The sequence below is a fragment of the Streptopelia decaocto genome, assembly GCF_964273445.1.
Source record: "Streptopelia decaocto genome assembly, chromosome: 14".
NCBI lineage: Eukaryota > Metazoa > Chordata > Aves > Columbiformes > Columbidae > Streptopelia > Streptopelia decaocto.
The window spans coordinates 3034442-3062397 of record NC_138669.1 but is presented as its reverse complement, the minus strand read 5'-3'; the positions used below and the strand labels follow the sequence as shown (position 1 = coordinate 3062397).

The window sequence follows — 27956 nt, the reverse complement described above, 5'->3', positions numbered from 1 at the left end:
TGTTAATCAGGGATCCCTGCTGGACACAGCCAGGGTAGGCTTGGGACGGAGTCTGGGCTAATCCTGGTCTACAGAAGGTGCAAAGCGGGATCCTGGCAGGAATTTGGGCAGCGTTCCTTCTGCAACACATCAGCTGTGTGTTCGCAAGGTGGGGTGAAAACAGCTGGACTGAAGCAGTGGCTGGAAAAAATTGCTGTATTTGTGGGTAAGGAAGAAAACTGAGGTGGCCTCTGTGTGTTTTTTATGAGGGATTGTCTCTAAAATAGATGCTCCTGCCCTTTAAGCTGTTGCAGGCAAAGCAGGCTGAGCCATAGATCCAGTCTTTCTGGGAGTATTGGAAACAAGGAGTGGGGTTATTAGCTGTGCTGGAGAAGCTTAGTGTGTCTTCGTTAAGGAAACTTTAAATAAATTGCCTGTTTGTCCCTTTTAACTTCAGGATTATGAATAGTAAATGTTAGAGGAAAGGGAAGTTACAGAAAGACTGTGAAAGGAGGTTGGGTGGAGAGAATAACAAGGAAAGAGCAAAACCTGTTGGGACAGCAGGTAGACGGAAATCCGACTGCTTTAACCCCTTTTTTGCTTATGTGTTTCTTGCTGATATTTTAAAGAAGGATCTGGATCTTGCAAAATATTCACTGTGGGTGTTACGGGTTTATGCTGCTCTTTCAACACCAGTGTCTTGCATACAGCTGGGATTTACTCACTGCTCAACTATGCCAGGATATGCTGAGTTTGCTTTTTTATAATAACAAACGCTTGGGGTTTTTTGCTGCACCCCCACCCCTGAGTCCCCAGGCAGATCTTTTGTCCTTTTCTTGATGTTCTCTTACTTCAGAGAAGCACAGTTTTGAGGAGCGACTACGCTTTTTGACTCCTCCTTCCCAGCGCTGCTTGTGGGAGTTACTTTTTCACACAGCTGAGGCTCGAGTTAATGTTTAGCAGACCTTAACTTCAGCCCAGGCTTGGAAATAACTCCGTTTAGTTTTCAGTGACTCGGAGGGCTGGGTGCTGTGTCCTGCAGCCCGTGTCCCAGCCGCGGGTGGCTCGGCCTTGGGCACCGCTGCCTGGAAGGCTCAGGTGGATTTACCGTCACTGCTGCTCAGAGGTGTCACCCAGGTGTGTGGATGCGGGGAGGGAGGAGAAGGATGCTCACGGCCACCCAATTAGCACCTCGTGGGTGATGAGGAGCGGATCTTCGTTGTCCGCCGCGAGGCTTGGCAGTCGCTCATTGACAGCGCAGGGGTGTGGATGGGCTGACCGCCGCTCTCCTCCCCAGCGGACACGGACATGAGTGGCACGTGTGGCTCCGGGGCCACCGGCAGCGGGATCCCCAGGCCCCGGGTGACGTTGGCACCGGGCGGCTGTGCCCGGCTCAGCAGGTACGGAGCACGGCGGGGTACGGCTTGGGGGTACAGCTGTGCGGGGTGACGCTGCTCTTCCTCCCACAGGGACAGGGCGATACCTGCGGCAGGGTGGCTGGAAACAAGGTAAATTTCCAGAGACGAGTTCTTTAAAACTGTGCGTTGACTGCCTTGATCATGAAATGAAACCGATTGCCCTCCCCTCCCCTTTGTCTTGTTTTGTTTTGTTTTGGTATTACCCCTGTGACTGGGATCAGTGCAGCGAGCTGTGCAAGGGGGACTGGGGGGTAAAATGCAATCTGTGTCTGTCCCCTGGCACATCGTGGGGTTTGAGAGCTGTGCTGTGATTTGTAGAACCGAACAAAGGCGAGAACTGCATATTTATAAATATTGCAACAAGCACACACACAAAAGGGATACAACTGAAAATCAAACTACTTTGGCTGGTAAACACTGCACTGTTTGTGCGCTTAAATGGCACTAAATTACTTACAACTTCCTCTAATGTGTATTTATATCAGCTTAGAATTTGCACCAGGTTTCAGAACATCTGCCTGCTGCAGTAATCGAAACTTGTTGGTTTTGTGTGAATGTAGTCACGGTGATTTTCTTTCTAAACCTAGGTCACATTTTCATGTTTCTGTCCAACTTACCATTTTTCCTAGTCTGTTTTGACCTTGTGTGTAGAAGCGAGGAAGGAAATCTTTAAAAGATGGCAGGCAAAAATTGAGATGTAACAACACCACCACCAAAATCTTAGGGGCAATGACAGAATGACCCAGGAATTATATGGTAAATTACTTTAAAACTACCCGTGTGTAAAAGAACTAGACTAGCACCATGAGTGGTGCAGGGTTTCTTTGATAAAAATCAAAATATTTGGTTGCAATGTATAATTTTTGCCAAGCAAGTTAGTTGAGTTGCGGTGTCTGTACTGGCAGCAGCACAGCTCTGCGTCAGGTCTGAAGAGGTGCTGCAGCAGGAACCCTGCCCTTGCTCACTAACTTTGACCAAAACACTTAAATCCTGGCAAGTGGCAATTTGCAGCTGTTAATTTGGGGCTCGCCAGCAGGTGAAAGACATCCCATATGTGTAACGAAGCCTCTCTGCTGGGATTGACCTAAAACGTGCCTTTATGATAAGGTGACAATACGCCAGCCATCCTGGTTTTCTAATTGATTGACATTAATGAGTGTTTATTTTTGCGGCAGTGAGTGTGGCATGCTGGCGGGTTCCCATGAGGACACCCACTCGTTTACACGGGGTGCTGGTGTCGTTCCTCCAAAGCACAACCGAGGAGCCGCTGATGCTGAACTGGATCTCTCTGGCTCCTGCTCCTCCTCTCAGTGCTGTAAAGCTGCTGGTTCCTGGGGTGGCTGGTGCTGGTGGCCAGTTATTAGTTATATTAACAGAATTAGTTATAAATCTCAGCCTAGGGGAGGCTTTTTATGGCATTGTAATAACTGAGCACTTTTAATGTGTAATAACCCTTACCTGAGAAGTCAAAGCAAAGAGCGTATGACTGTCCTTCCTGTCTTCCTGCATCCCTAAGCCTCTCACGTGTGAAGCATCGCTGGATTCCAGCACGTCCCTCAGCTCCTCCTTGCTTTGTGCTGGTCAGCAGGTTACACTTGTGACCTCTTCAAAGTCTCCTGCCTGTTCCCATACATCTGAGCAACAACTTACAGTTACTCATTCCCTGCTGTGATGTAGCTACAGCTGGTAGAATGGGCTACAAGAAGAAAATGAGTTCTATCATCCTGATTTAGTCTAAGCTCAACCTTAAAGAATTTGTAGGACAAGTACTTAGTATGTGTGAATCTGGTTTTGTAAAAAGCTTTTGCGCTGATGAACGATCCCACAAAAATAAATGCACGGCCTTTTTATAAAGGATTCAACCGCACTAGCAGTCTTTCCTCTGAAAGCCACGTGGTCCCTCACCCGCTTTGCTGGACAGCAAAGGTGTGCAGAGGTTGAGCATCCTGCCTAAAGTCACAGCAGTGATGGAAATAAAGTCAGGGTGTCTCGTCTGACGTAACGGTAGCATGTTTTGAGGATGCGTTCTGTAACTGGGAGGTATTGACTCATTCTGGGAGCGGTAAGGTCCCTGTCAGTGTGTGCTGTGGGGCTGTGACAGCCAAGTCACTCGAGGGCAGCGAGTCCGTGCCAGCCATGCTGTGGGAATCCCATGCATGGGCTTAACCGGGGGAGCCCAGCGCAGTGTCTGTACTGGGGTGGTGGGTAAGAACAAGTGTGGAGAACCTCCTGTTTGGAGCTGGTGTCACTGGGCTGTGGGTTTTGGTGTGCTGGTGTTATGCTGATACATGGAACTTGAATGGCAGACTGGATCTTTGTGGCTGCTGGCTGGACAAAGCTGCTGTGTATTTAAATGAATTCAGTGGAGTGTGTGAAGATACCAACAGGCATGAGAATGTCACCTTTTAATTAACGATTCTTATATAATAATCTGGTAGATCAGGCTTATCAATTAACAACTGCATTAAAGATCACAGTACTCCTACGGCTTTGTTTTGGCCAGGTACCCCTTTCCGTGGCCGGATTTCCGTGTCAATGAAAGCCCTTTCCTGTTTGGCTCATCGTGCGAACACAGGGAAAGTGAACAACGGGCTCGTCTCCAGTGTCCTTACAGCAAAACAAAAAAGCACATTCAGAGAGCATGGCTTATGGCCTCTGAGGCCAAAACAAACTCTAGTGTGATGGGACAGACACCCAGCTAATAGACTAAACTAAACATGCCTTTGAATATTTTTAATTCGGCTGTATCTGCGTGGGCTTATCAATCTGGTGTTTGTGCTGCTCTGTGTTTGTCTGAGACGCCTCCAGGAAGATCTGTAATTACAGGCAAATTTTGCTATTCCTTAGCTTGCTTATTCAGACCCTTACTAGACAGAGTGGAGACAAGCCTACTGCTGGTGGAGGCCTGAGATACAGATGTTGAGATGAAGTTTCACACAGATGTTGAGATGGTGTTTCTTAGAGATGTTGAGATGGAGTTTCTTTGCTCTTAAATACTTTGATAGAAACACTTACTGCCAGGTAAGTTATGACCTATGCTTTCTTTAAAACTCCCAGTGTTATGGTGGAGGTAGCCTCTGGAGTTTGAGTCCAGCACAGAAAGCACTGGAGGTGCTGGGCTAAACCATGTGTTACAAGGGTCAGGATTCACGTCTCACTCCACGTAGCACTGGGCAAAGAATCGCTGTTTTGTCTTCCTGGTGTCACCAGGGATGCTGGGACAGGAGTTGGGGACAGTGCCTTGTTGTTGGGGTGAGAGGAAGCTGGGATGGAACACTCCACGCATGCAGAGCTCCCTGGCACGTTCTCTTATCACTTGCAGAACAGGCTTCTTGCAAACAACCCCAAATGACGCTGCTCCCCGAGCTGTTTGCATAATGGGAGATCTTGATGAACTGATTGCTGCGTTACTGAAAACAAGCTGTAATCTTATTAGCAAATTGTAGTAGTGACATCTTAGCTATTCTTGCTGGTGCAATAGAGACAGACCTTCAAGTGTGCTGTCCCATGGGTGCGAAATGCTTGATAAAATGCCTTAATGCGAATATAAGTGGCAGTGCAGTGCAATGTAAACTAGCCTGGGCTAAAGGCTTCTCACAGGGGATGCTCTTGGTGAAACTACTGCGTATATGAACAAATCCCCTATGGTTAGAGATATTCAAAGATGTATGGCAGCAGGGGCAGCTTGCTTCTAAGATGGCTTTAATTGTGCCTCTTGAGCTGCTTTGGTTTAGTAAAGCATGGTAAGAGTATGTTGGGTAAGTAATTGTTCATCGGTAATTTGATAATTAGTCTGTCTTTACTTTTATGGTCTGGTCTGAGGAATCTGAACCAGCCATGTGCTTTTCATTTTTTCCTAAGAGTAAACTTCAGTGTGGCTCTTTTACTGCTGCTTGTGGGGAGGAGGAAGGGATTGCCAGTCTGTGGTGTTTGTACTTTGTGTACAAAATTTGGAGGATTGGAGGAGTAACAAAGCCAGGCTTTAAAGATTTGCACTAAAGCTTGGCTTTGATTTAGACCTTTGGTGGAAAAGGTGTGGAGCTTGTGTCCACAAGGCATGTCCTGGATAAATTTGCTGTCTGTGTTGGGAATGGAGTTTTGTGTAATTCTACATGTTTGAATAAAAGAGCTGATTTTGAATATTTTATCTAAAATTCTGATAATAAGTAGATTGACTTATTCCATAAATGGAGTTGCTCTTATATTAACTTTCCTATCTTTGAAAGACCAAGGTTTAAACTTCCAACAGTTTCAGTAAGCAAAATTATGAATCTTTTTATATAGATACAGCTATAAATAGGTGACTAATTGCTTCAGGATTTTCTCTGGCTTTTCAAATCTCCTGTCTGCTGTTTCTGGATGCCTTTACCCTACTGTGTGATTTTAAACATGAAAACCTATCATGTTATAAACTGTGGTGAGCTGATCTTGAGTTGATTCTTTCTCTTAAGATTTACCTACGCAGTTCTTCATGTGGGTTTAAGCTGCTTGCTCAGGGTAGGAGCTTGGAAGCAAAGTGAAGAGGCATTTTTTTCCTGCATGCACTTTTCTGTGTGTTTCTTTTAATTTTCTGCTTTTGTACCCATTGATTTTTTTGATCTTGAATTAAACTGAAAGCCAGTAAGATGTGCGTGTTGTGATGCTAAGGTATTTTTATACTCTTTATCTGTCAAAATACTGCAAGTAGTTGATAGAATTTTTGTTTTCAGAAGAGCTTTTGTTGCATGCTGGTGGTCTGAGTTGCTGTGATTTGGTGTGCTGCTCCTACCTTGCTCTTGAGGTTAATTCAGACTCCTTCCATGTGTTTGTTTCTTTCACGCCTGCCTTTGTGCTTGCTGCGGATCTTTGGAAATGTCTTTTAAAAATTAGGTGCTTGCCATGTGGAAGGACTCCCTTGCGTAACTCAATTCTTCTGTTCTTGTTGCCTTTTTTTCATCTTAGTTTTTCTGGAAACGGTGTTAAAGGAATTCAGTTTTCTTGGCTTACACTTGTTGCCTCCTGTTCTGCTTGAAATGCTTGGGAAAGAACCTATTTATTCATCTGCTAGAGAGGTATTTCAATGAGGGAAGAAGGTTGAGCAAGCAATGAAGTAGTTTAGGCAGCTACAGATCCTTGGAGAAGCTCTCTGATGGGAATGATTCAAGCCCAGAATGAACAAATGCATAGCAACAGTGTTTATTTTATTTTGATATTCAAGAGGGCCAAGGGTTGCACGAGTGTTTGCAATGTATTTGCCGTGTGTTGACAGTATCTAGGAACAGATGAACAACTACACTGAGACTGCATATTCAAGCCCAGGACTGGTGAACCACCACTGCTCAGAGTCAACACTATGCAGGCATGCAAATCTCGGTAAGAGCTCTGCACGGAGGGGATTTACAGAAGAAATAATAAAAACATAAACTATACATGGTCCAGACAAGTCTAATGTCTCTTAACTCTGCTGTTAGTATTGTTAAGTCGTGATCAGGCTGAAGGTGTTGAAGGAGTCAACTGAATGAATCTCAAGCTCCATTAATACTAGTTCTGCTCTTGAATAAGAGAAGACTGAGTTCGGATGGTCAGTCTTTTCACAGAGTCATTCCTTTATGGCTGGCCTTAACCAGGTCTTTCTGGTCAGTTTGCTTTTTGCTGGGTTAATTTTTAAAACGTAAGCTTTTTGTTACGTTAATAGTGCAACTGAGTGAACTTGATCATTCCACCTGCTCTTTGCCCAGTTGCAACTGAGTGATTAACGTTTTAAGCCAACAATCTACACTTTCAATCTGAACTGTTGCTATGTTTGTACGGCAGAGATTGCCCTCCATTGACTTGGGAATGCGATGGGAAGAACAATCTCTTAGGTACACTGAATCTAAAATTAACTTTTCACTCAGGTAGCTGGATTTGTATGTTCAAAGGAAAAAAAATACTTAGACCAGACAATAAAGTGTTTTCTAAATTTAAAGGCCTGACTTTTCTTTGTTGTCCTGTGAGACAGGAACAACAGCACTAACTTAGGACTTGTAGAGCTGGGCTTTGGATCCTGCTGCTGTGTAGAGCTGCAATGTGACGTTAGATCCTGCACCTTGGTGGAACAGGGTTTAGGGCATCAGTTTGTGGGGTTGTTGAGAAGTTAGTATGGCTTTTAGGCTCTTTGACTTACAAGTGGTTCAAATACGGCTCTCCTAGAGTAGGAATATAGTGTGACTGGTTGTGGAACTTTTTGGTGCAAGCACTACTAGTTCATCCGTGTTTCCAGCTGTGGAGGGAAGCAAAATAACCAGGTGGTACAGAAGCACAAGTCAAAGTGGGATGGGGTACAGCAAGTTCACTGTCTGGCAAAACTATACCCTTGCACCAGAACTATGTTGTCATAATATGCACTAAATGTGCTGGTAGATCAAAAGTAGCTGCTGGTGAGGCTGTAGCTTGAAACATGGCCTGTAAGGATGTTGTCACCCTTCTCAGATGTGCACCAGGAATATGTCCTGTTGCCCTAGATAAGTATTACTCCACTTGGTTGTAATATCTACTGCGGTAAAGCTTGCATTCAAGATCTGGTACTGGCTAAGTCATGCAGAACCTCTGAGTCAAGAGTCACCCTTTTGAAAGAGCTGAAGACTCTATTTATATTGGCTTATTTTCTTTTTCCAGGCAGGCGTGGGGAAGGGATTGTCATAGCCACCTGTGACACACAGGCTTGTCACAGAGTGCCTGTGCTTGGTGCAAGCTGCTCTTTGGGTCTAGAGTAGGTTCTGCTGGATCTGCAAACCTATATTCTCTTTGGGTGTGAATGCATGAGGATTTATGGGATGTGAGATGAGCCAGCTCTAAACCAAGGTGAACATGCAGGAAGGGTACTTTTTAGAGGTTCTTTGATCTGTATAACCTAGATGCCATGATAGTATAGTGCAGTAACTTCAGGCAAGAAGAGTTATTCTGTGCCTGCTGAGTGCCTTTAGTAGAGCAATTAGGAGATCTTGAGATGGTTCCTGTCTAGAGCTGTGCATTGAGAGACTGCTCCATAGTGCAAATCCGGCTGCCACGGTGTTTCTGACACTGATATGGCCAAAACCAAGTTGCTCAAGATAATCTAAAATCCCCTTTCTAGTTTTATGTTGCAAGTGACTGCTCTTTAATAGTATTGTTTAATAGTATTCTGATGAGATACCATGGGATATCATGGCAAGGGGTTTTTTGTGTTAGCAAGGTGGCTTTGTTTTAATGTAATCCTCTTATGAGAAGGCTGTCAGCAAATGTGGGAAAATGGAGAGGAGTACTGAAGATGAAGAGTTAATGTGAGGGATGCTATCTAAATTTTTAACTCCTAATCAGTGGAGATATAAGTAAAAAGCTGAAGGGGAAAATAATGATTTGGGATGGTAGCAGTAGAACTGAGACAGATGGACATGAAAGGTGAAGGTTAAATAAAACCCCTCACATACACACAAACCCCACAAACAAATAAACCAAACATCAGTGCAAGCACTACTAGTTCATGCAAACAAAACAAAAAACAACTTAGAATGACTACTTAAGTGCTCTACCAGGCTATAAAGTGGGATCTCAACTGGATGCCTGTTATTTGGATATGCAGAAATAGGAAAGGTGGGGGTGGGTATTGAAAAAGCAGATCTCCTCTGCCCTTGTCAGATGTGGGCTGAGTGGCGCAATAGCTCTTTTCAATCTTTAACTTTTGTGTTCCTGTAGAACAAGCAAACAAAAACCTTCTTATACTTGTTCTCAATGATGTTGCTGGCTCTGGGTGTTCCTGGAATGATGGTTATTGCTTTAGTTCTGACCTTTAGAAGAGAAGGACTGCCTATGTGCATGTCAGAAAAAGGCATGAGTGTAATATGCATGCACATATGTAAATATAAGTGCAGAATAACCTACAACATGGACCTCTTGGTTGGTAGATCTTTAAACTTAGTCTTTTATGACTTGAAATGCTTCTTTAACAGAAGTAATTTAATGCCAGAACTGCTAATAATGGCCTTTCAGAATGAAAGGAACTCAAACTTTCCGGTTATATTGCCACCTATAACTTTCTAAATCCTTCTAGAGCTGGGAGGCTAAATTGCATTTGGTGGTTGTTTTCTTGTCATGGTTGTCCAGGCACAAGACTTGATCTGCTTTTTGTTGTTGTTATTGTGAGACCAGAAAGCAATTCTGATCTGTGTGTGGTGGTGTTTGCTGTTCACAGATGTTTTTCCAACCACCCAGAGTTAGTGCAGTGTACAGTCTCTTTAATTCATAAGTTGCACAATTGAGGTGTTCTCACAAGTAGGTTCCACTTATCCCTTTTTTTTTTTTGAGTCTTTGGAAAAGTTTTACAGCAGGGTTTAAACAGCTTACAACCCTTTGAAGTGAATTAAAATTCGTTGCAGGAAGGGCATTATTTTATGAACTGGTGAGAACCTCACAACTTTCTGCACAGAGGTTGAAAGCTGAAGGAGGCAAGTCTGGGACTTTGGCTGCCCATGAATTAATCAGCAGGGTGGTAAGAAGATTCTATATATTTGGGTTTCCCAGGACACTTGTGCTGTTTCACAGCTGAAAAATCTGGTCTGGGCAGGAAAAGAAGGTCTCAACCGTCCGAATTGCTTATTGCAGGAGCTGCACTGCAGGAGATGGTGGAGCCACGACGATTTTTGCGTACGGAGGTCAAGGCTTCTGGGCTCAGTCTGCCCTGGCTGGGAGTTGTCAGGCTTGCCGTGTGTGGAAATACACTAAGCTTGAAACGCCTTGGTTGTCTGTGAATGTAAAGGGTGTTCGTGCAAGTTTGCAGGAGAGTCTCGGAAGCAAATGTAGGAGTGGTAGGTGGTGTCTCGGGTCACTGGAAGGACAATATCAGAAAACCCATGTTGGTGCTGTGTCTTCTCATGTGTTTTCACAGCAATTTTTCCTCTACTCTAGGGGATTTGATCCCAAACTCGTCTGTTACTGCTAAACACTACCCAAAGGAAGTTTAGCACTTACCTCTGGCTTTTATTGCAGTCATTAATCAATGAAGACCTCTGTATTCTGAATGCCATAGCTGAAAACATGTGGCTTAATCTCTCTCCTTATCTCTTCCTCTCTCAGTACCAGAAATTGCCCTTGCAAAATGAACCAGCTTCCTCCGAAGAGTCCTTTGGCATCCCCGGTGTCAGAGGCCATGAATTCCAGGGTAGAGACTTCAGACAACTTGTCAATGGACAGTTTTTGGCTGGAAGTAGAGAACATTAAACAGAGCGTTGAAGCTGAGCAAGAGGAATGCAGCCTTGCAGATGTCAAAACACAAGAGGGTAGGTTGCCAAAAATGTTGGGAGTGAGGGGAAGAAGATGAACATTTTGGAGAGAAAATTTGCTTATCTACCTGAATGATTTAGAGGCGTGTTGGAATACGGCTAGAATATTACTAGTCAAATCAGAGGTGTACATATATTTTTACATTGGGTGGTGGATAATACCCTGCAGAAGAGGAGGCCTGAGCTGGATTCAGCTTCCGAATCAAAGCTAACTCTAAAGGTCCCTCAGGAGTACGTTCGAGGCTCCAGGATTTTTCAGACAGTCCTCACTAATAGGGGGGGCTCTCACTCCCCGTGCAGCCGATGGTGTTTTGGAAGGCTTGTTTGTGTACGTGCTTCTGAGACTTCATCATAGTGGCTTTTATGAGAGCTGCTTTGGTGGAAGGCAAACTTTTCCCCCTCTGCTTCACTATCCAAGAAACCTTAATAAACATCTGGAAATACCTAAGTTCATCCACACAAGGTTTTTCTTATATATCTCCTTTTCCCCCCCCCCTTTCTTTCTTTTGATGACTGCTTCACGTGCATGGGATGTTTCTAATGGGCTTTCTGTAGCACCAATGTTATCATGTATTTTGGAGTGACTGGAACCTGGACCAATTCCCTTTAGACATGGGAGGCACTATGTCCTGGGGTGCTGGAGGGAGGATGAACTGTGATACGCATCCAGCGATCCCACAGATTGGATCACACATTTCCCAGGTCTATTTTGAAGAATGTGGTTGAGTTGGCTCTACATCCTCCTGAGCGGTCACATTTGCATCCTGTGCAACCTACAGCTGTTGTGATGGCCTGAAATTGAGCAGGATCCATGTATGTAATGGGGAAATGTTTAGTGAAAGTCACAGCTTGCTGCCGAGGTTGGGAAGGGGCAGTAGCTGTCCTGGTGCATGGAGGTGGGTCTGGAGAGATCATAGTCTGTGTCTGCCCATGGTAGACAAGACATGGTAAGCAGTAAGTTCTGCTCTTAGTGACCCTGCATAAAGGATGTAAATTTGGGGTTTTTTAGAGCAGGAAGAGATGCAAAAGTGATTCTGAAAGTGAGTGCTCCAGGAAGGAGACTGGAAAAGAGGCTGTGCCATGAGGCAAAAGACTGTCTGGGATATCCAAAACACTGATGTGCTAGAGGCAATTTAATTATTGTGTGTAAGCAGTGAGACAAATAAAAGTGTCTTTTAATGCTGTATATTAATCTGGCAGGCAACACCTGACTACTTAATTGGCCATTGAAACCAGACAGACTTGAAACGATGCTCCAAGTAGTGAAGCCTTCCCAACAGGCTGGGGCAGGAGGTACGGCACTTTGGCCTCCTGCTGCCTTCTGCAGAGGACCTTAGTCAAATCAGTGTTGTGCTGGAAGCCTAAGTAGCAAGGGGAGACTTCAGATGGTGTGCATGCAGGAAGCTGGATTTGGCTGGTGCCTTTTGGCTTTCATATCTCTGCAATTAATGGTGAGAGCACCACGAGGTGGCAATGCAGCACAGAGGCTTCAGGGCTCCCTGGAGCCAAAGGCACCATCGCTTTTGTGAAAGGCTCAAGAAGCTGTGCTTGACCACAGCTAACAGATCGGGCTGAAGACTGTGGCTCAACCTGACAAATACCTGATCGTAATCGCAGTGCAGGGACAGCGTGGAGGCTGCATGTAGATAAGGCGTTACAAAATCACTGACCCACTTGGAGAACGCTGGTCCCCTGTGCAAGCCCTGTGGAAGGGTGGTGGTCTGGGAACCTGCTTGTGAACTGGTGGTAGTGGGAGGCCAGTGTGGAACTTTGCAGAAGAGCTGGGTCAGCTGGTGATACTTGTGGCCATACTAACAATTGAACGAGGTAGCAAGTAACCCCTTCAGGCTGGACACGAGGAAGGAATTGTTGGCCCTGAGGGTGGTGAGAGCCTGGCCCAGGTTGCCCAGAGAGGTGGTGGATGAACCATCCCTGGAGACATCCCAGGCCAGGCTGGACGGGGCTCTGAGCAACCTGAGCTGGTGAAGATGTCCCTGCTCATGGCAGGGGGGGCTCTAGATAAGATTTGAAGGTCCCTTCTGACCCAATCCATTCTATGATTGTAGCTTATTCCTGAAATACAAGGAACAATGTCCTTTCCTTACTGTCTGCTGTTTATCCAGCTCTCCACAGTCTGACTGTACAGTAGACTGATAACGTATGTGCTCTGTGCAGTAGTGCCACTGAAATATCTACGAGCATCCTTATAGCATGTAATAATGTCTGAGAAGTGTCTGCAAAGAGTGATTCTGCTCTACCTTCAAAAACTATGTAGGAAGTTGTGCTTAAAGTTTAGTCTGGAATTGTAGGATGTTTAGCTGTCCTTTAGGTTTTTGGTTTTTTTTTTTTAAACAACGCTTTATTATGGATGCTATTTTTTGGTAGCTTTTATGTTTCAAGTAAGGTTTTCAAACTGGTGCTATTTAGTTTTGCAAATTTATTCCTAATTGTGCCCGCCTGAAATGCTGTTTGTCTGGAGCCCACAAGGCAAATCTGAACAGCTCGCCAGGCTTAAACCTGCAGCCCAGCTTCTGCAGAGCTCTCAGTTCCGACTTGTTTCTCTCAGATTTCCCCTTTCTCCCCATGAATAACCTATTTTGCTGGTTTCCTTTTGTGTTACTGGCAAACATAACTGAGCCAAAAATATTAAACAGGACTTAAAATCTGGTGCTTTGGCATCAGATGGGGCAGAAGGCTCACACGGATGTCCGATTTAGGTCCTGCTGTTTAGTATTGTGTATTGGATTAGTTTCCTGTTATGACTGGAATTGGATATTTTCAAAATTTGCAAGCAATACACTTCCTTTGGCTTCCCAAAGACAAAATAAACCGAAGTTGTGTGTGCTGTGCTGCTGTGAGACCAGGGATGAAGGACAAACAGCTGCACAGCGAGGGGGTATGAACGGGACCACGAGTGTGCAGTACCGGGGGATGCCCTGAGCTTCTGTGGAACCAGACATGGGAAAACACCAAAACTTAAGGCCATGTAGGAAAGCTAACCAGTTGGCTAGGAGATTCATTAGAGGAAACTCTTCGCTTCAGGTCCAACTTTATTTATTGTGGTGTGATGCTGAAAAAATGTTCTGCTTTATTAAAGCACCTAAGAATACAAAGAAGGCTGAAAAGAGTTTTAGTGGAGTCACAATATGCAAGTTGCATGAACACAGTTTCCCCAGAAAAATGAAATTATTTAATCTCTCAAGAGTAGCTGTGTGGCTTTTTAGTATTGATACAGTGATATTAAAACTTTGAGCAATTGTGATAACTGAAGACATACCAGTTTGCATTGGAAAGGAAAAGTGGGAATAAACTGTTCTGTTTTGGTCAGTTCAGTTGTGACTTTTCTTTTTCCCAGTATAACCTTTGGTAGAGCGATGCTGGAGCTGCTTGCAGTGAATCAGTGTGGTACGTAGAATCGAAAAAGATAAAGGCTTCATGGTGTTCGCTGTATTGAAGTTGAAGCCACTTGCTAAATTGCTTCTTTTGTCCTTGGATTTGTAATAGGTGCCTTGCTCAGGGCACATTCTCACTTACACAAAGAGCACATCCCATAAGGAAAAAAGTGTCTTTTGTGTTTGAAGTGCAACTTACATATATATATTGAAGAACGAAGTGGAATCGAGCTTGAATAATGTCACTATACTGTCTCCAGGCTTCTCACATTTCATTCTGGAACTGGGATGGTCTTTAATTTTAGTGTTGTTTTGAATAGGCACAGACATAAAGTGAATACACAGAGTAAGAATAACACTTTTGCTTTTGTTGAGTGATCGTCTGGATACTAATCCACTGAAAATGGTACAGAATAGGGATGTGAAGTGTTTCAAACACTCAAATTGCTGTTTTCCTTTCTCTTCTCACCCCTTCCCGCTCAGAAGGAGAAGCTGAAGCCGAGTGGCTCCAGGACGCGGGTCTGTCCGACCTCCTCGGGGACCGTGCGTCCGACAACGAGAACATCGTGCTGCTCTCCACCCTGACCAAGACCCAGGCTGCTGCGGTGCAGCGGCGCCTGGACACCTACTCCCGCTCACGGAGGAGGAAGAACAAGCATCCCGTGCGTGATGTCCGAGACATTTTTGGAGTTGTCAGCTCTGAGGTATCTTGATTTCATGGCATATCATGATCCCACTTTGTTGCATTGTGGTAGCTGAGTTGGCTTTCTGAGTCCAGGGCTGCTTTCATCTCCACATAGAGCAAGTCATCTTTTGAGCCAAAAAGAAGCTGAGGCTGTAGAAATCCTGCATCCAGCTTGCAGCACTGAGAAATTGCTACAAAACCTGCAGATCCATTGTCTTCCTACAACTGCTGGAAAACTTGTGTGTAGTGCCTCCAGCACTGCAGCCTCATGGGGCGCTGGTATCGTTTGGAGCCCTCTTGTGTTTTCCTTATGCCAGTGACATGTTAAATGATTATTAACCAGTAAAAGAGAGAATTTCTAACTTCAGTTCTGATAAGCTGCCCTCGTGCAGTCAGTAATTCTAGAGAAAGAATAGCCACTGTCTTTATTTTTTCCTGGAGAATACATGACCATTAACTTTGTAGGTGCTTTCCTGCTGTGCTGCTCCTCTTCTGGTTGTGGCCACAAGGATGAGTATCCTTGTTTTTTCCGGTGGCTGCTGGAATGTGTCCCAATCAGGGCTCCCTGTGACCTTTTCTACTCAGTCAAATGTCTAGTCAGAAGGTGTTGAGCTTAACAGAGCTCTAGCTTTTTCAGTAGCATGGGATTCTTGCTCTCTACCTGAACTCAATGCTCCTTTTCCTCAACCTGAGCATCTTTGAAACTTGTTTTACTATAATGAGATGAGTTATATGCAAATAAACACTTGAGTGCGTAAAGGGAATGACACGACCAGTCTGCAGCATCGCTGGAAGGTGCTGTGGTTGTGGGCCGAAAGTTTCAATGGGCTCTACCTATGGGAAAAACTATGTTCAGTAAATTGAGCTTAAAGCTAATTTAGTCCTGCTCTGGCTCGAGTGGAAGCAGTTCAGGCTGTAAGACTGCAGGCAGGGATGTGTCAGTCATTTGGATTTTCATTTCCATCAGTGTTTCAAGATGGATTTGCAGTTTGCCTCCTGTCCACCTCTGTCACGAGCTACTCGGGCATCAAAACTGCTGATATTTCTGTCAGCACCTATGTACTTGCCCTCTGTTACTGCTCATTATGGCCTGTTTACACAGCAGCTGGATCCGAGGGTGCTCTGGCATTATTCGTTGCATGATCTGTGGCTTATGATCTAACATTTAACTGCAGATACTGAATGAATTGGTTCTGCTTTCATGACAAACCCATCAGTTGTGCACCTGCTGTAAACATATAAGATATTTTCTGTGCAGATTAACTGTTTTGTCCAATTGCATTGACTTTGCACAGGTTCCCTTTTAACTTTCAGCCCTCAGGCCATAGCTCTGTGTCACAAATAGGTTCTCGGGAAGCTGTGAACTTTTGTAACAGCAGATGCTTTCCTATAGTCGAACTAGTCCTAGGAAAAATAAGGTTTTGCTAGCAGAACTGCCTGCCAAATATCTCATTATACTTTTAAAGATTCACTTCTCTCTCTAAGCACGAAGCAGTAGATTATTCTTAAGCCCATGAGGGGAAGCTTTTAGGTGCTGATGTCTACTTTGTGTGTTTTGGTTTGTTTTTTTTCCATGAAAAATCTTGCGATCACAGGCAATGGGTAGATGTCATGCAGCTTGGTTGGTCCACTGTCTATTAGTCCTTCAATGCATGAACTAAACCAGGGAAAGTGGCTAATGATTCTGCGAAAGGAAGAATTGGATTAATGATGTGCAGATTTATTACAAATACCATCTATGAAATAGTCATCTGTTTTCCATCTGCCTGCCACATCCTCTAATTATGATTCTTAATTTCAGAGCAGTCTTGTAGCCCTGAGCTTGAGCAGCATTTTCTTAGACTAGCAGACAATGTCAGGTGTGTGTTTTCTGCCAAAACTGGCTTGTCTTATAATGACTTCTGTTATGTGTAGGTAAACATGTTCTGGTTTATCTTTCAGGAGACAGCAGCAGAGAAAGAGGAGTCCAGCACAGATCAGTTGTGGCACAATCTACGGACCTCAAATGTACACAAATGTAAGAAGGAAGTTTTTAAAAGTAGAGTAGGATTGGAAAGGGAGTAGGATCATATGGTACAATCCTATAAACACCATACTGATTTGTGTAAAGGGAAGATAGCCATAGGTATGTCCTATTGTTTAAGGCCATGCTGATGTCTTACCAGCGATCTGGTGATTTCGGCTGAAATGTTGTGGCTTTAAGCTAATTTTACCCTACTGATAAGTCTCAGGACTGTGCTATGACAATGCTCGTTTCAAATGTTAATATAGTTTTTTATTAAAAAGTGGTGTTTCTCAAATTAGTCTCAAACTGCTCTTTTCACACACTTGTTTTCTAAGGCTCACCGTTTTGGCTTTCTGAAATTCAGGACGTTTTCTCCTCTGCAGCAGAAACCCAGGATTACTCCTGCACAGTTCGAACCCCTGGAAAAGAAGAGGTGTTCAACATGGATGTCGCCTACTCAGAGCAAGCAGCTGTTCTGCTCAAGGGATCGTTCCTATCTGAATCCAGGAGGTTAAAGGATGGAAATGCACTAACTGTAAGCACTGATGGAATTTTTCCTGTTAGAACTTATTAGCTCCCTTCTCATCAAGAGGGGTACAAGGCACTTGACTGAACTGTATGATCAGCTCTTGGGAAAATGTTGTAACACGTCTATATTAGGTAGATATTTTTGGACAAGTAACGCTGTTATCCTTGTGGTGTTGGGCAAGGATAACTGTTGTGTAGTAGAATTCGTACTTGTGTGTGGAACTAGCAATTTTGATACGAATCTGGGTCATTTCCACTCAAAAGAGGAGAATAACTGGACTTTCTTGCTTGTAATTCTAACAGTTTTCTTCTCAACAACTGTACTGAACTGCTTCCAAAGTTCAAGTAGATTACAGTGGGTATCAGGCTGTATTTAATGTAGGTAGACTGGGATCTCCAATACAGTTAAAGAGCAACGCTGAAAAGGGAAAATATTCAGCTGTGGATTGAGTAATAGTTTGTGGCCTTTGTCTGGTGTTGAAAACAAGAGAATGAACAGGTGCCTGGTTATGGTAAAGAATGATAAAAATGCAGCAAAACTTGATACCGGTGGCATTAGTAATGATACTTGTACTGAACCTTGTGTGTGTTTTCCCTTAGAAATTTAAGATTCCCAAGGGCAGACTAGGAGTGACCAGGATTGGAGATCTGTCTGCTCAGGACATGAAGAAGATCCCCACATTGGCCCTTATTGAACTAACAGCTCTCTGTGATGTTCTGGGCTTTGAGCTGAAAAGAAACAAGGCAGCAAAACTGAAAACAACAGGTTAGTTCTATTTCATCGTGGTATTTTTTGGGGTGCATTCTTTACATTGATCTTCTCCTGGGCTTGTATTAATATTTGGAATGTTAGAACAGAGAGGGTCTTTGGTAAGAAATGTTGTGACAGGTGCTTTTCCCTTGATCAGAATTTCTCCTGGAAGTCACTGGAACATGACATCAAGACCTAGAAACACATTTATGTCTGACTGTCAAGTGTATTTATCTCACTAACTATTCCTCTCTTTTTCTCTAGTATCTACACCTACACTTACACTTACAAAATGTGCCCTCTTAGTCTGCAGTGGTGGATATATCCCTGATGTCTGTAGTAGTGGTGATATACACTTCTAACATGTTTTTTCTGTTGTAGAGAAAAGACTCTTTGGAGTTCCACTCAACACCTTGTTGGCAAATGACCAAAAACTGCTCCCCAACACCAAGGTCCCTCTGCTACTCCAGGCAGTAAGTTCCCTGCTGGTTTCACTCACACCTCTGGTCCTCAGAGCCAGAAAACCTCTGAGGCCTGGGATAAGGAAGGGCTGACTTCTCATCCTCTGTGCCTAAAAGTTTTCTTTTTTACCCCTTTAATAGCTGCTGTCCTGCTTGGAAAAGAGAGGACTTGAAACAGAGGGCATTTTGAGAGTTTCTGGGTCCCAGACCAGAATCAAGGTATGAGCTCTTTACTAGTGACTGAAAGTGTCAGAGGTGATTGGGGAGCACATTGAGGAAGCAAGTATCTAAATAACCTGAACTGTCCCATCTCCCTTGCCAGTAAAACTGGAAACATCCATTGCTGGGAAATCTGGGAGTGTCTGCGCTCTTTTGACTTGATGGGTTGCCCTCCTAGTGCTCAGCTACAGAATTCCCTTATGTTTGCTTATTAAAGCATGTAATAAATTCCACCTTTTTTTTTTTTTTTAATAGAGTCTGGAGCAGAAGCTAGAAAAGGACTTCTACACTGGCCTTTTCCGCTGGGATGAAGTCCACCAGAATGATGTATCTGGGCTACTGAAAAGATTCATCAGAGAGCTGCCGGCGCCGCTGCTGACAGCAGAGTACCTGCCTGCTTTTGCTGCTGTACAAAGTGAGTCTCTGCTTTGGCTGTTTAGCATCAGTTTGTTGATTTGTGCTTTTCTTGCAAAGTTCTGCTGGTCTTGGGCTCCTCTGACAGGTGTGTTGGGAGCCTGTGAATTTGACGGGAATGCAGAGCACAAGATAAACTACAGCCAGAGTGTGCTGGGTGCTATAATGCGTCTTTGTTGATAGTGCTTGGTTGTGTTATATGCAACACCTTTGTGCAGAAATGCTGTCCTGGAGTCTGAAGTTATGTTGTGTCATTTGAGGCTGCACGATTGCTACCATGAATTAGGACAACTTAATAAATAATGACATGCAGGCAACTGGGCAGGGTGCCCAGTCTTGGCTTGTCTGAAGGCAATGCAATGTTCTGCAGGCACCTGATTTGGAGGTTTCTGCGTCAACAGATGATCTGAATGAGTTGTGCACTTAAACAGTTAGCTTAATATTTTTTTAAAAGAAATGTGGAATAATGAGTTATTTTTTTGAAGGGTATCAGACTTACTAGTAAACTGTGTATTCTGAAACAAATCAGCCAGTCTTCTAAAACACAAGTAGTTTGCTTCAGAAGGGCTATATGAGCTTGATTTACTTCTGCAAAATCCTAGATGACAAACACTATTGTAAGTAAATTGCCTCATTTGTTGGGAGATTCCCATGCTTAAAAAGAACAGTGTCCGAAGTTTGAATTCTGTCCTGTTGTTGCTCTCTCTCTTTAGATATTCCAGACCTGAAGCAAAGATTGCAAGCTCTAAACCTCCTGATCCTGATTCTGCCAGAGCCCAACAGAAACACCCTGAAGGTAGTTATCTATTCTGGAATTAACTGGAAAAACATGGCCTTATTCCAGGTTTCTATTCAAGGAACTCTATCAGCTTTTGTAAATAACTTACATCATGCTATTTGGCTTTTTTTCACTGATTTGAGAATGGAAACCCACAAAGGGGGGAGCTGGCAGACCTCAAGGCATAAGCTGTGACACATTCTGCCTTTTGGGTAATATGGAAAGAAGTCCAGTCTTTTGATTCACTTGTTGTGGTGTTGTCATCTAGGAAAGATAGTTTCAATTTTAAAAATATATGAAAATAATCTACTAAGCTTGTGGCTTCCAACCCTTTTCTGATCAGGAGGCATTTCAAATCCTTTCACCTACTTCTTTTAGAGAGAATAAGAGCTGATGGATCAGCTTTGTAGGCCGTGCACAACCTCCTCCTCTCTGTGCTTCATAAGAACTGTGGTGGTTCTTGCTGCTGCTTTTCTTTGTTTGTTTGTAGTTCTTTCTCCTGAGTAGTTCAGCTTCCAGATAATAAAGGCACAGCTGACGTAGCACCCTGACAACTTGATTTAGAGTGCTGGAATACATAATCCAGTCAGAGATGATCTGTCATGTGTCACAACTTTGGTGGAGGTGTGATACAGAAGAGATTATCCAAAAGAGTTCATTTTTCCACATTTGGGAATAGCTTTGAGGGGATTCTCAGGCAAGACTGGGGTCATCTTTGGATTCAGTAACTTTTAAAACTGAACTTCATAAATTACCACCTGCCAAGGAGTAAGAGCGCATCTTCTTCTCACATGTATTATGTCGCCTGATTCATGAATGCTGGACGAACTATTTCTCTGCTTGGCATGGTTATTTGTTACTGTTGTAGTATTAGAAACTGGTCAGTGAACTTCCTGACTGAAGGAATAGGATTTGCTCATGGATATCAAGAAAAAACCCACTAATTACATGATCTCTGCAGCAATTGCCACAGTAGTTACTTGAGCATTGCTGGCAATGGATGTCTTAAGCCTCTTCCTCTCTTTAGGCTTTACTTGAATTTCTCAGCAAAGTGGTTTCCAGGGAGAACAACAACAAAATGAACCTCTGGAACGTCTCCACAGTCATGGCCCCAAACCTCTTCATGCACAAGGGGCTGCCAAACAAGATCCCTGAGGGGAAGGAGAAGCAGCTGGCAGAGGGGGCGGCTGACGTTGTGCGGATGATGATCCATTACCAGGATTTGCTCTGGACAGTAAGTTGCTCGTGTGTTGTGTGATATGGTGTAGCAGTGTCTTGCTCTGCCTAGAACTGGAGTAGGGGAAGGGATAGTCTTGGAAATTTCAAAGGAGTTAAATGTCTGTAGGCAAAACCTGTGACTGAGTTCCAAGTTTCAAGGTATATGGATATTTTGTCTATTTAAGGAGCTTCATAAAGTAATCTTTAGGTTCTTAAATGGCATCCTCACTTCTGCTTGATTTAATTCCTGTTTTCCTTCTTCCCTGCCCAGGTCTCCTCTTTTCTGGTAGCTCAAGTGAGAAAGCTGAATGAGACCAATAGCAAAAGGTACCAGTTTTGTGACAAGCGAATTAAAAATTTGCTGCGTAAGATTCATGCTGATAAAGACAAGGTGGAAAAGAACCAGGCAGAGGTGAGTTAGGACTTGGAAAAACTTTCATGCCAGAAAAAACCCCTTTCATGACATTGTCAAACACTTCTCGTTGTAAGAGCTTTCATGAGGACTTGGAAGCAAAAGGCAGAAAAATCTGCAGAATTAAAAGAAACAGCTTCCCAAACGCTTTTGGCCAGGTTGTGGCAAAAAGGGATCCCAACAGAAAGTGCACCAAATAAATTTCAGGCTACAAAACACTTGGTTAAGACGCTTCATTGTTGCAGGAGAAGGGGAAGAGACCAGAAGCAGAAATGCTGATCTTTACCTTGTGTGAAGAGCAGGGTTCACATGGCTCTACATGCCTAATGTGTTTAGACAGATAAGTCTACTGTGATAAAGGCAGGCTTATTTTCATTAATTTAAAGCAAAAAATTAGGCTATCACAGTAGTGTAAAAGTACCTTTTGTGTGTGTGTGTGTCTTGGTTTTTTTTGTTCCATAATATTGCTGATCTGTATGGAAGGGTTTGAGGCTTTATTCCTCCTTGTACTGGGGCAGACTTTTAAACAGATGTTACTACCAGATGCATTTGAGTATCAAAGTTGGGAAAAGATCCTTGGAGTCATTCTGCCTTTTTCTTTTTAGCTGAATAAGCATAGGTCTGTAGGAGCGAGGTTAGAGCACAGATTGCTGCATTGGGAGTATGGCATAGCAGTGGTGGTGCAACTGGGATGCTCTAAGGGCACAAGCTAGGTGGAGTCTGCAGGTAGAAATAATATGGAGAGAGCTCAAATCTGCAGATCTGAAGAAGAGTTTATGTTCTCACAAGTCAGTACATCCCCCTTTCTATACCAGTTGGACTTCTGAAATGATGTCTGCCTAAAATTAGGCTGGTTAAGGTGACATGTCGCTGTTGAAGGCGGTGTCACTTCAGAGAGGACAACTACTGTTCGGGCACTCAAACAGAGGACCCGATGCACAGAGCAGTGCTAAAAGCACTTTCTAACAGTCTCGGTGTTCAGCACTGTTTGTACAGAGAATTTGGGTTTTCAAAATTAACTCGTTGCAGATCAGACCCTGTTAGATTGGTTCAGTGTTCTCCACAAAAGTGCTGGGAAGTTACTTCATGAAGGAGTTGAAGAGAACAATTTTGAGAAAGTAGCACTTGAACTGGGCTCTGTGGTAGCTCAGTGCTTCCTTTTTTGAAAGTACCTTTCTGAAGCTCAGTAGTCTGCAGTTCAGCTGTCTGAACTCCTTTTTCAGTAACTTAAATGAATTCCAGAGAAGTCTATCAGACTTCTGCAAAACAGCTTGTCAGAACGGATCCTGCCAAATCCCGGTTTCAGCAAAGCTTCTGGTGCTGGTGCTGTATTTGAACAGCAGAGAGCACCAGTGAACGCTGATGGAGAGCGATGCTTTTCTCCAGCCACAACACTGAAGCACAGATGATTTGTTTATAATGTTCACCTTGATGCTTCGTGTGTCTGGGACAAGAAACAACCTAAATTCTCTGAACAGCTGGTTGGGTAGCTTTAATTCTTCACACTCTCTGATCTGTTTTGAAACTTGATGTTTTAGCTGATAACAAAAGTTTTTATTTAAACACTTTCTTCTTTTTGCCTCTCTACCTGCCTTGTCCAGCCTTCCAAGATCGTGAAAGTCCATGCTTCGCTTCTCCTGAAGGACTCGCTAGAGGTGCATTTGAACAACGCAACCAGAGTTGCTGATGTCTTGAGGCAGTTTCAAAAGAACCTGTGCCAGAATGGTTGGAATATTGTCAACACTGTCAACCTCCTCAAGTGGTAAATGGCTTTTTCTCTGCTTTTAAAAATAAAAAGTAGCAGGTGGTCTAGTTGCTGTGTTTTCTGTCTTCAGGCGGAGTTGATGCGGTGGCACAGGGAGTTAGGAGACTGTGCTCTGCTCCTCTGTTCTAAGCTTCGGAAATAGTGTGTTGGATGGGACAAGCGAATGTTAGTTGAACTGAGTGATTCCACCCCTGTACGCAGGCTGTCTGGAGGTCAGCTCTTCCCTCGGGTTTGCTGGACTACATGTGAACTTCAGCAGCCTTGCTGGAGGGAAGGCAAAGTTGAATAACATTGACCCTGCAAAACAAAGCTCTTTAGCTCTCCTGGAGAAAAATATCACCTGTGCAAATTACTTGCCTGGAGTAGTATTTCCAACATGCATGTGTGTGTTACTGAAGGGGCTTTCTAAAATAAGATTTGCAATTACCTCCTATGGTCCAGTGGCGAATTGCTGAAAGAACCCCAAAAATGAACAAAATAATTCCCTCCCTGCTCTGGCGCCGTGTCTGCAGACTCTATTTAGTAGGTAATATGTTAGTGCATCTCCTGAACTTGTCCCTGGGCAGGAGATGTCTAGATAAGGAGGGTGTATGGGAAATTGCCTGAATATGGGTCAGCCTAGTCGTATCTCACAAAAAAGCTGCTGAGATCTTGTGCAGATGAGCTTCTCTTGAACCTCCTCCTCAGTTCTAGAGGAATGCTACAAATGAACTTTAGTATTTACACCTGTTGTCTTCCTGTCAAACAGTTAGTGTTTGCATGTAATGTGCTTCTCAATACCAGTGAGGAATATCTGCCTTGTTTTCTTTTTCCCGATTCTGGGTGTCCTTTTCAACAGCTGTACTGTTCAGGAGGATCAGTAAGGACTCTGTACTATGTCCTATAGCTTTATTGACCACTGCTGGCCTCTGAATCATAAGCAATTTTTGGGAAGAAACATGACCAAACCACGTAACTTACCTTTCTCAGAGCTTCGTTAACCTCAGTGTGTTTTTCTTTCTTCAGTAACAACTCAATGGAGAGCACAAACTTCCTCCTGTATGAAGTAGGAGGCAATATTGGTAAGTCTGGGTGGTAACTGAAAATAAGAACTCTCATATCCCTTTTTTATCTTAAGAGGGAGTTGAAAGAAAGGATGAGATTTGGAGGGGGCTCCAAAAGTTAGAAGAGAAATGAACAAGTGTAGGTTAACCTCACCCACAGTAAACAGCACCTGTGCTAAAGCTATCAGGTATTAGAGTACCTTTCCAAAAGTTCAAAGCTTGGGCTTGGAATGGTTTTAAGAAACTTACATTTATTTTAACATAAACAACTAAAACTTTTCCAGATTTGTGGAAACGTTTCTGAATAGTTGTGATATTGAAATTAATGTCAACAAATACCAACTTTTAGGGGGGGAAAGACCAAACTAGCAACTATCAGACTAAGGATATAAGAAATGCTTTTTTCTGAATCTCTTGTTTTGGTAGGTGAACGTTGCCTGGACCCAGACACTTACCTCTTAGACTTGTACCACATCAATCCCCATGCTGAGTGGATAATTAAGCAAAACCCATCTTATCCTCGGATGTTCTAAGGGAAGCATGAACAAAATGAAACATTTGGTTGAAGTTTTTGGAAAGCATGGAAAAGCTATTGAGCCGTTGCTGGTGTAGTCACAGACTGGACAACGCTTGTGTCTTTGAAGGAAAACCAGTTTTATTTGCTGCTTCCGTGACAGCTGGCTGTGAGCGTACAGTAGCCAACATGCTAACAGGGGCATTGATAACAAGCAGCAATTTTCATGATGTAGCAGAATTTGTGTGGGGGGGTGCTTATTCTTAAACAAAATAGCCCCCCTAAAACAAACCCTGCAAACAAAGCTACGGTGATTGTGCAGCAAAGATGGAACGTAAGAGGAGAAGCGCCTTGAAAATGTAGAAGACATCTGTATCTTCTGGATTTGCTCGCTCTTTTGATCACATCCATGTTGTGGAGGAGAGACAGTCAAATGCTGCAGTGGTACTGGTGACATCCCTTTGGTAAGATCCACTATTGACTGTTGGACAACGCCAGAAGAAGTTGTGATCCTGGGTTTCACTACGATACTGTCACATTCTCTGAAGAATGAGAAAGGACGCTTCCAAAAAGGCCAGATGGGATGTGAAGCCAACATCCTATATTTAATGACTATAGCTAAATACATATATGCAACACAAGAAAATAACTTTCCTTGGAAAAAAGTGTGGAATGGTTAGCAGCCTTTCAAATGTACAGTTTGATGGGAGCTCTGCTGGTAACGAAAAACAAATGTACAGGTTGCCATTGATGATGGAAAAACATGTGTTTATTTTGCTGGACAACGTATATGTCAAGAGGTAACCAAGGAAATATTCTGAAGTTAATCTGAGGTTGGTAATCTGACCTGGCCACGTGAACTAAACTTCTTTTTGGAAGGCTCTGTGTGAACATGTCTGTTCAAAACCAAAACCAGCCCCAGGATGTGCAGTGGCTGAACCAAGAACTCTGCCTGGACCTGGTCGCACAGTGGGTACCGAACTGAGCCTTCATTGCCTTGGCTGCACGTTTTTAGCCCACTCAGCACAGTGATCACTGTGTCTGGGGACAGGAGGGCAGAGCACGACACTTGCACCTCACCTCACTGCATACTTGGCATACAACCTCAGCTCAAGTTAGTCTGCACTCATGGAAGAGGAGTGCGGAAGTATTTTATTTCCCTTCCAGTGATGCTGTAATACCTCATGTGAGGGAACCTACTATGCAGTTACAGTGGGTGGAACATGCACCACTTCTGAAAATCACGATGTCTTTTTTTTATATACTGTTTTTACATACTGTTGGATATTTATTCATGTGGCAGAAGCAGGGCTGCCCTGCAGGTGTGTACTCAAAGTGTTTCATTTGCCAAGTCCTAACTGTACTAGTGACAATCTCCAGTATTATACCTTTTGTTTAACTGAATTTATTCCATTACAGTCTGAACTTTCCCTCCTTTTTCTTTTTTGCCCCCCCAGGTTGATATGTAGCTCTCCCTATTCATTATCTCCATGTCCTGGTTTCTATGTAAGGGCACTTCACTTTGTGGTTTGTCTGTCTATGTGCTTAACTCTCTCTGTGGTTTCGATCCTTGAGGAACAGGTGAGCCATAGTTCATGTTCCTCCTGACCTCTTGTGAACACTGTGTGAGTGGTGCTGATGGCTTGGAGTGATGCAGATGCACTGACTAGTGGGGCCATGTTCATAACTGTCTTTTAAAGAACCTGTAATAGAAACTTGCAGAAAACCCACCTCCCAACCCCACCCAGAACCCCAACATCAAGACTTGTTGAAGTGCCTCTTTTTTATAGGGCTTAAAATGGGTGTAAAACAACCTGATTCTTGTCCTTGAGGATGGGTGATTTGTGTCTCTTGGGAGATCAAGCTGCTTTAAAATCGGGCATTAAAAATCAATGGTACCTATTCACTCATCACTTCTGGAAGCCTTTGTTGCAGTGATGGAGCTTGGCAAAGATAAATGCCAGAGATGCTATACCCTAAGAAATATCTGATACATAAAGGTATTGGTGGGAGAGAGAAAAGAACCTGTTCCTGCTCAAAGATGCTTAGAAAGCTGAACTGCATCCCTGCAAATCACATAACAATGCATTTTTTTTTCCACCCCTCATATGCTGGATGTTTTATTAAACATTCCAGCTTCCATACATATGAGGGGGAAATGCTACATCACTGCTTCCGTAAACAAGAAATGAGTGGGGTTTTTTTGAACACCAAGCAATGTGAATCAGTGCTGTGGAAAACAAGGTTGGTGGGATATTCTCATGAAACAAATATCAGTTCTCAAATATGAAATGTAAAAAGAAAAAAATCATCTATTTGCAGATGATGGATATGCTTTTCTATTTTTCTTTCCTAACTTTGTACCAAAAAGTATGTATGAATTTTTCAGTCACTGACATGCAACCTGCTTTTGAATGCTGGCTTTTAATAACTTTTTGGGTTTTTTTCAAATTTTTAATTCTGTATTTAAAATTCATTTATTCAATGAAACAATAAAAATATAGTAAAAATCTCTGGGCTCCAGTTTCATTAGTGGCACAGTAAATGGCACCACGTCTGTGAATGCCAGTGGGATTTGCCTTGTACCTCAGACCTGTGGTCTGAGTGAGCTTGGCAGGGCTTCCGTGTTACAGCTTCGGGAGTTCTTCTTTGGAAGATCTTGCTGTGACAGAGCGATCCAGGAGAAGGAAGAGAAGGTCCACACTGGGTTTAGAAAGCCCAGAGAAACGTTTGGAGCTGGTGGCTTGAGTGGGGGCTGATGCTCTGTTTGTGAGCACCAAGGGTTAGTGAATTCTGAAGGAAGAAGGGCTGTCGTCAAAGATCTGAGCCTGAGGAAAGGCAGATGTCAGTGTCCCATGAAAATTCCCCTTCCCACCTCCTCAGCCCCTTCTCGGTTGAGCTGTGCTTGGTGGTGAACATGCTGGCAGGACTAGATGAGTTGGCCAAGAATAACAGGAATCCAGTCTGAATCTGTGGATAAGTGATGACTATTAATTTAGTGCTCAATAGTCAGTGATGAAACGTGGCATAAATCCACTGCTATTTGTTTAAAAAGAGCAATGACGGCAGCCTGGCCAGTACTACCGATAGAAAAGCAGG

At 43.5% G+C, this 27956-nt stretch overlaps 1 protein-coding gene across 2 annotated transcripts; it reads left to right on the top strand.

The window, feature by feature from the left end:
- The first annotated feature begins 963 nt into the window (after window positions 1–963).
- Window positions 964–27369, top strand: ARHGAP40 (Rho GTPase activating protein 40). Of its 2 annotated transcripts, none has more exons than XM_082065677.1 (15): window positions 964–1379; window positions 10467–10669; window positions 14548–14768; window positions 16691–16766; window positions 17138–17289; window positions 17883–18048; window positions 18415–18506; window positions 18636–18713; window positions 18969–19128; window positions 19841–19923; window positions 20933–21139; window positions 21395–21535; window positions 23137–23297; window positions 24306–24361; window positions 24770–27369. In XM_082065677.1, exons 1-15 carry the CDS (start codon window positions 1288–1290, stop codon window positions 24874–24876), a joined length of 1995 nt encoding a protein of 664 aa, XP_081921803.1. In that variant the 5' UTR covers window positions 964–1287; the 3' UTR covers window positions 24877–27369. The 2 variants fall into 2 exon arrangements, with proteins under 2 accessions (XP_081921803.1, XP_081921802.1); XM_082065676.1 differs by having other exon boundaries at window positions 17090–17289.
- The last annotated feature ends 587 nt before the right edge of the window (window positions 27370–27956 follow it).

What these genes read in the sequence shown, in the direction of transcription:
- ARHGAP40 (XM_082065676.1), top strand. Translation starts at nt 1,288, where the DNA reads ATGAGTGGCACGTGTGGCTCCGGGGCCACCGGCAGCGGGATCCCCAGG. An exon ending in TCCCTCTGCTACTCCAGGCA is followed by an intron (nt 18,507 to 18,635) that starts GTAAGTTCCCTG and finishes CCCCTTTAATAG; the next exon opens with CTGCTGTCCTGCTTGGAAAA. An exon ending in ACCAGGATTTGCTCTGGACA is followed by an intron (nt 21,140 to 21,394) that starts GTAAGTTGCTCG and finishes TTCCCTGCCCAG; the next exon opens with GTCTCCTCTTTTCTGGTAGC.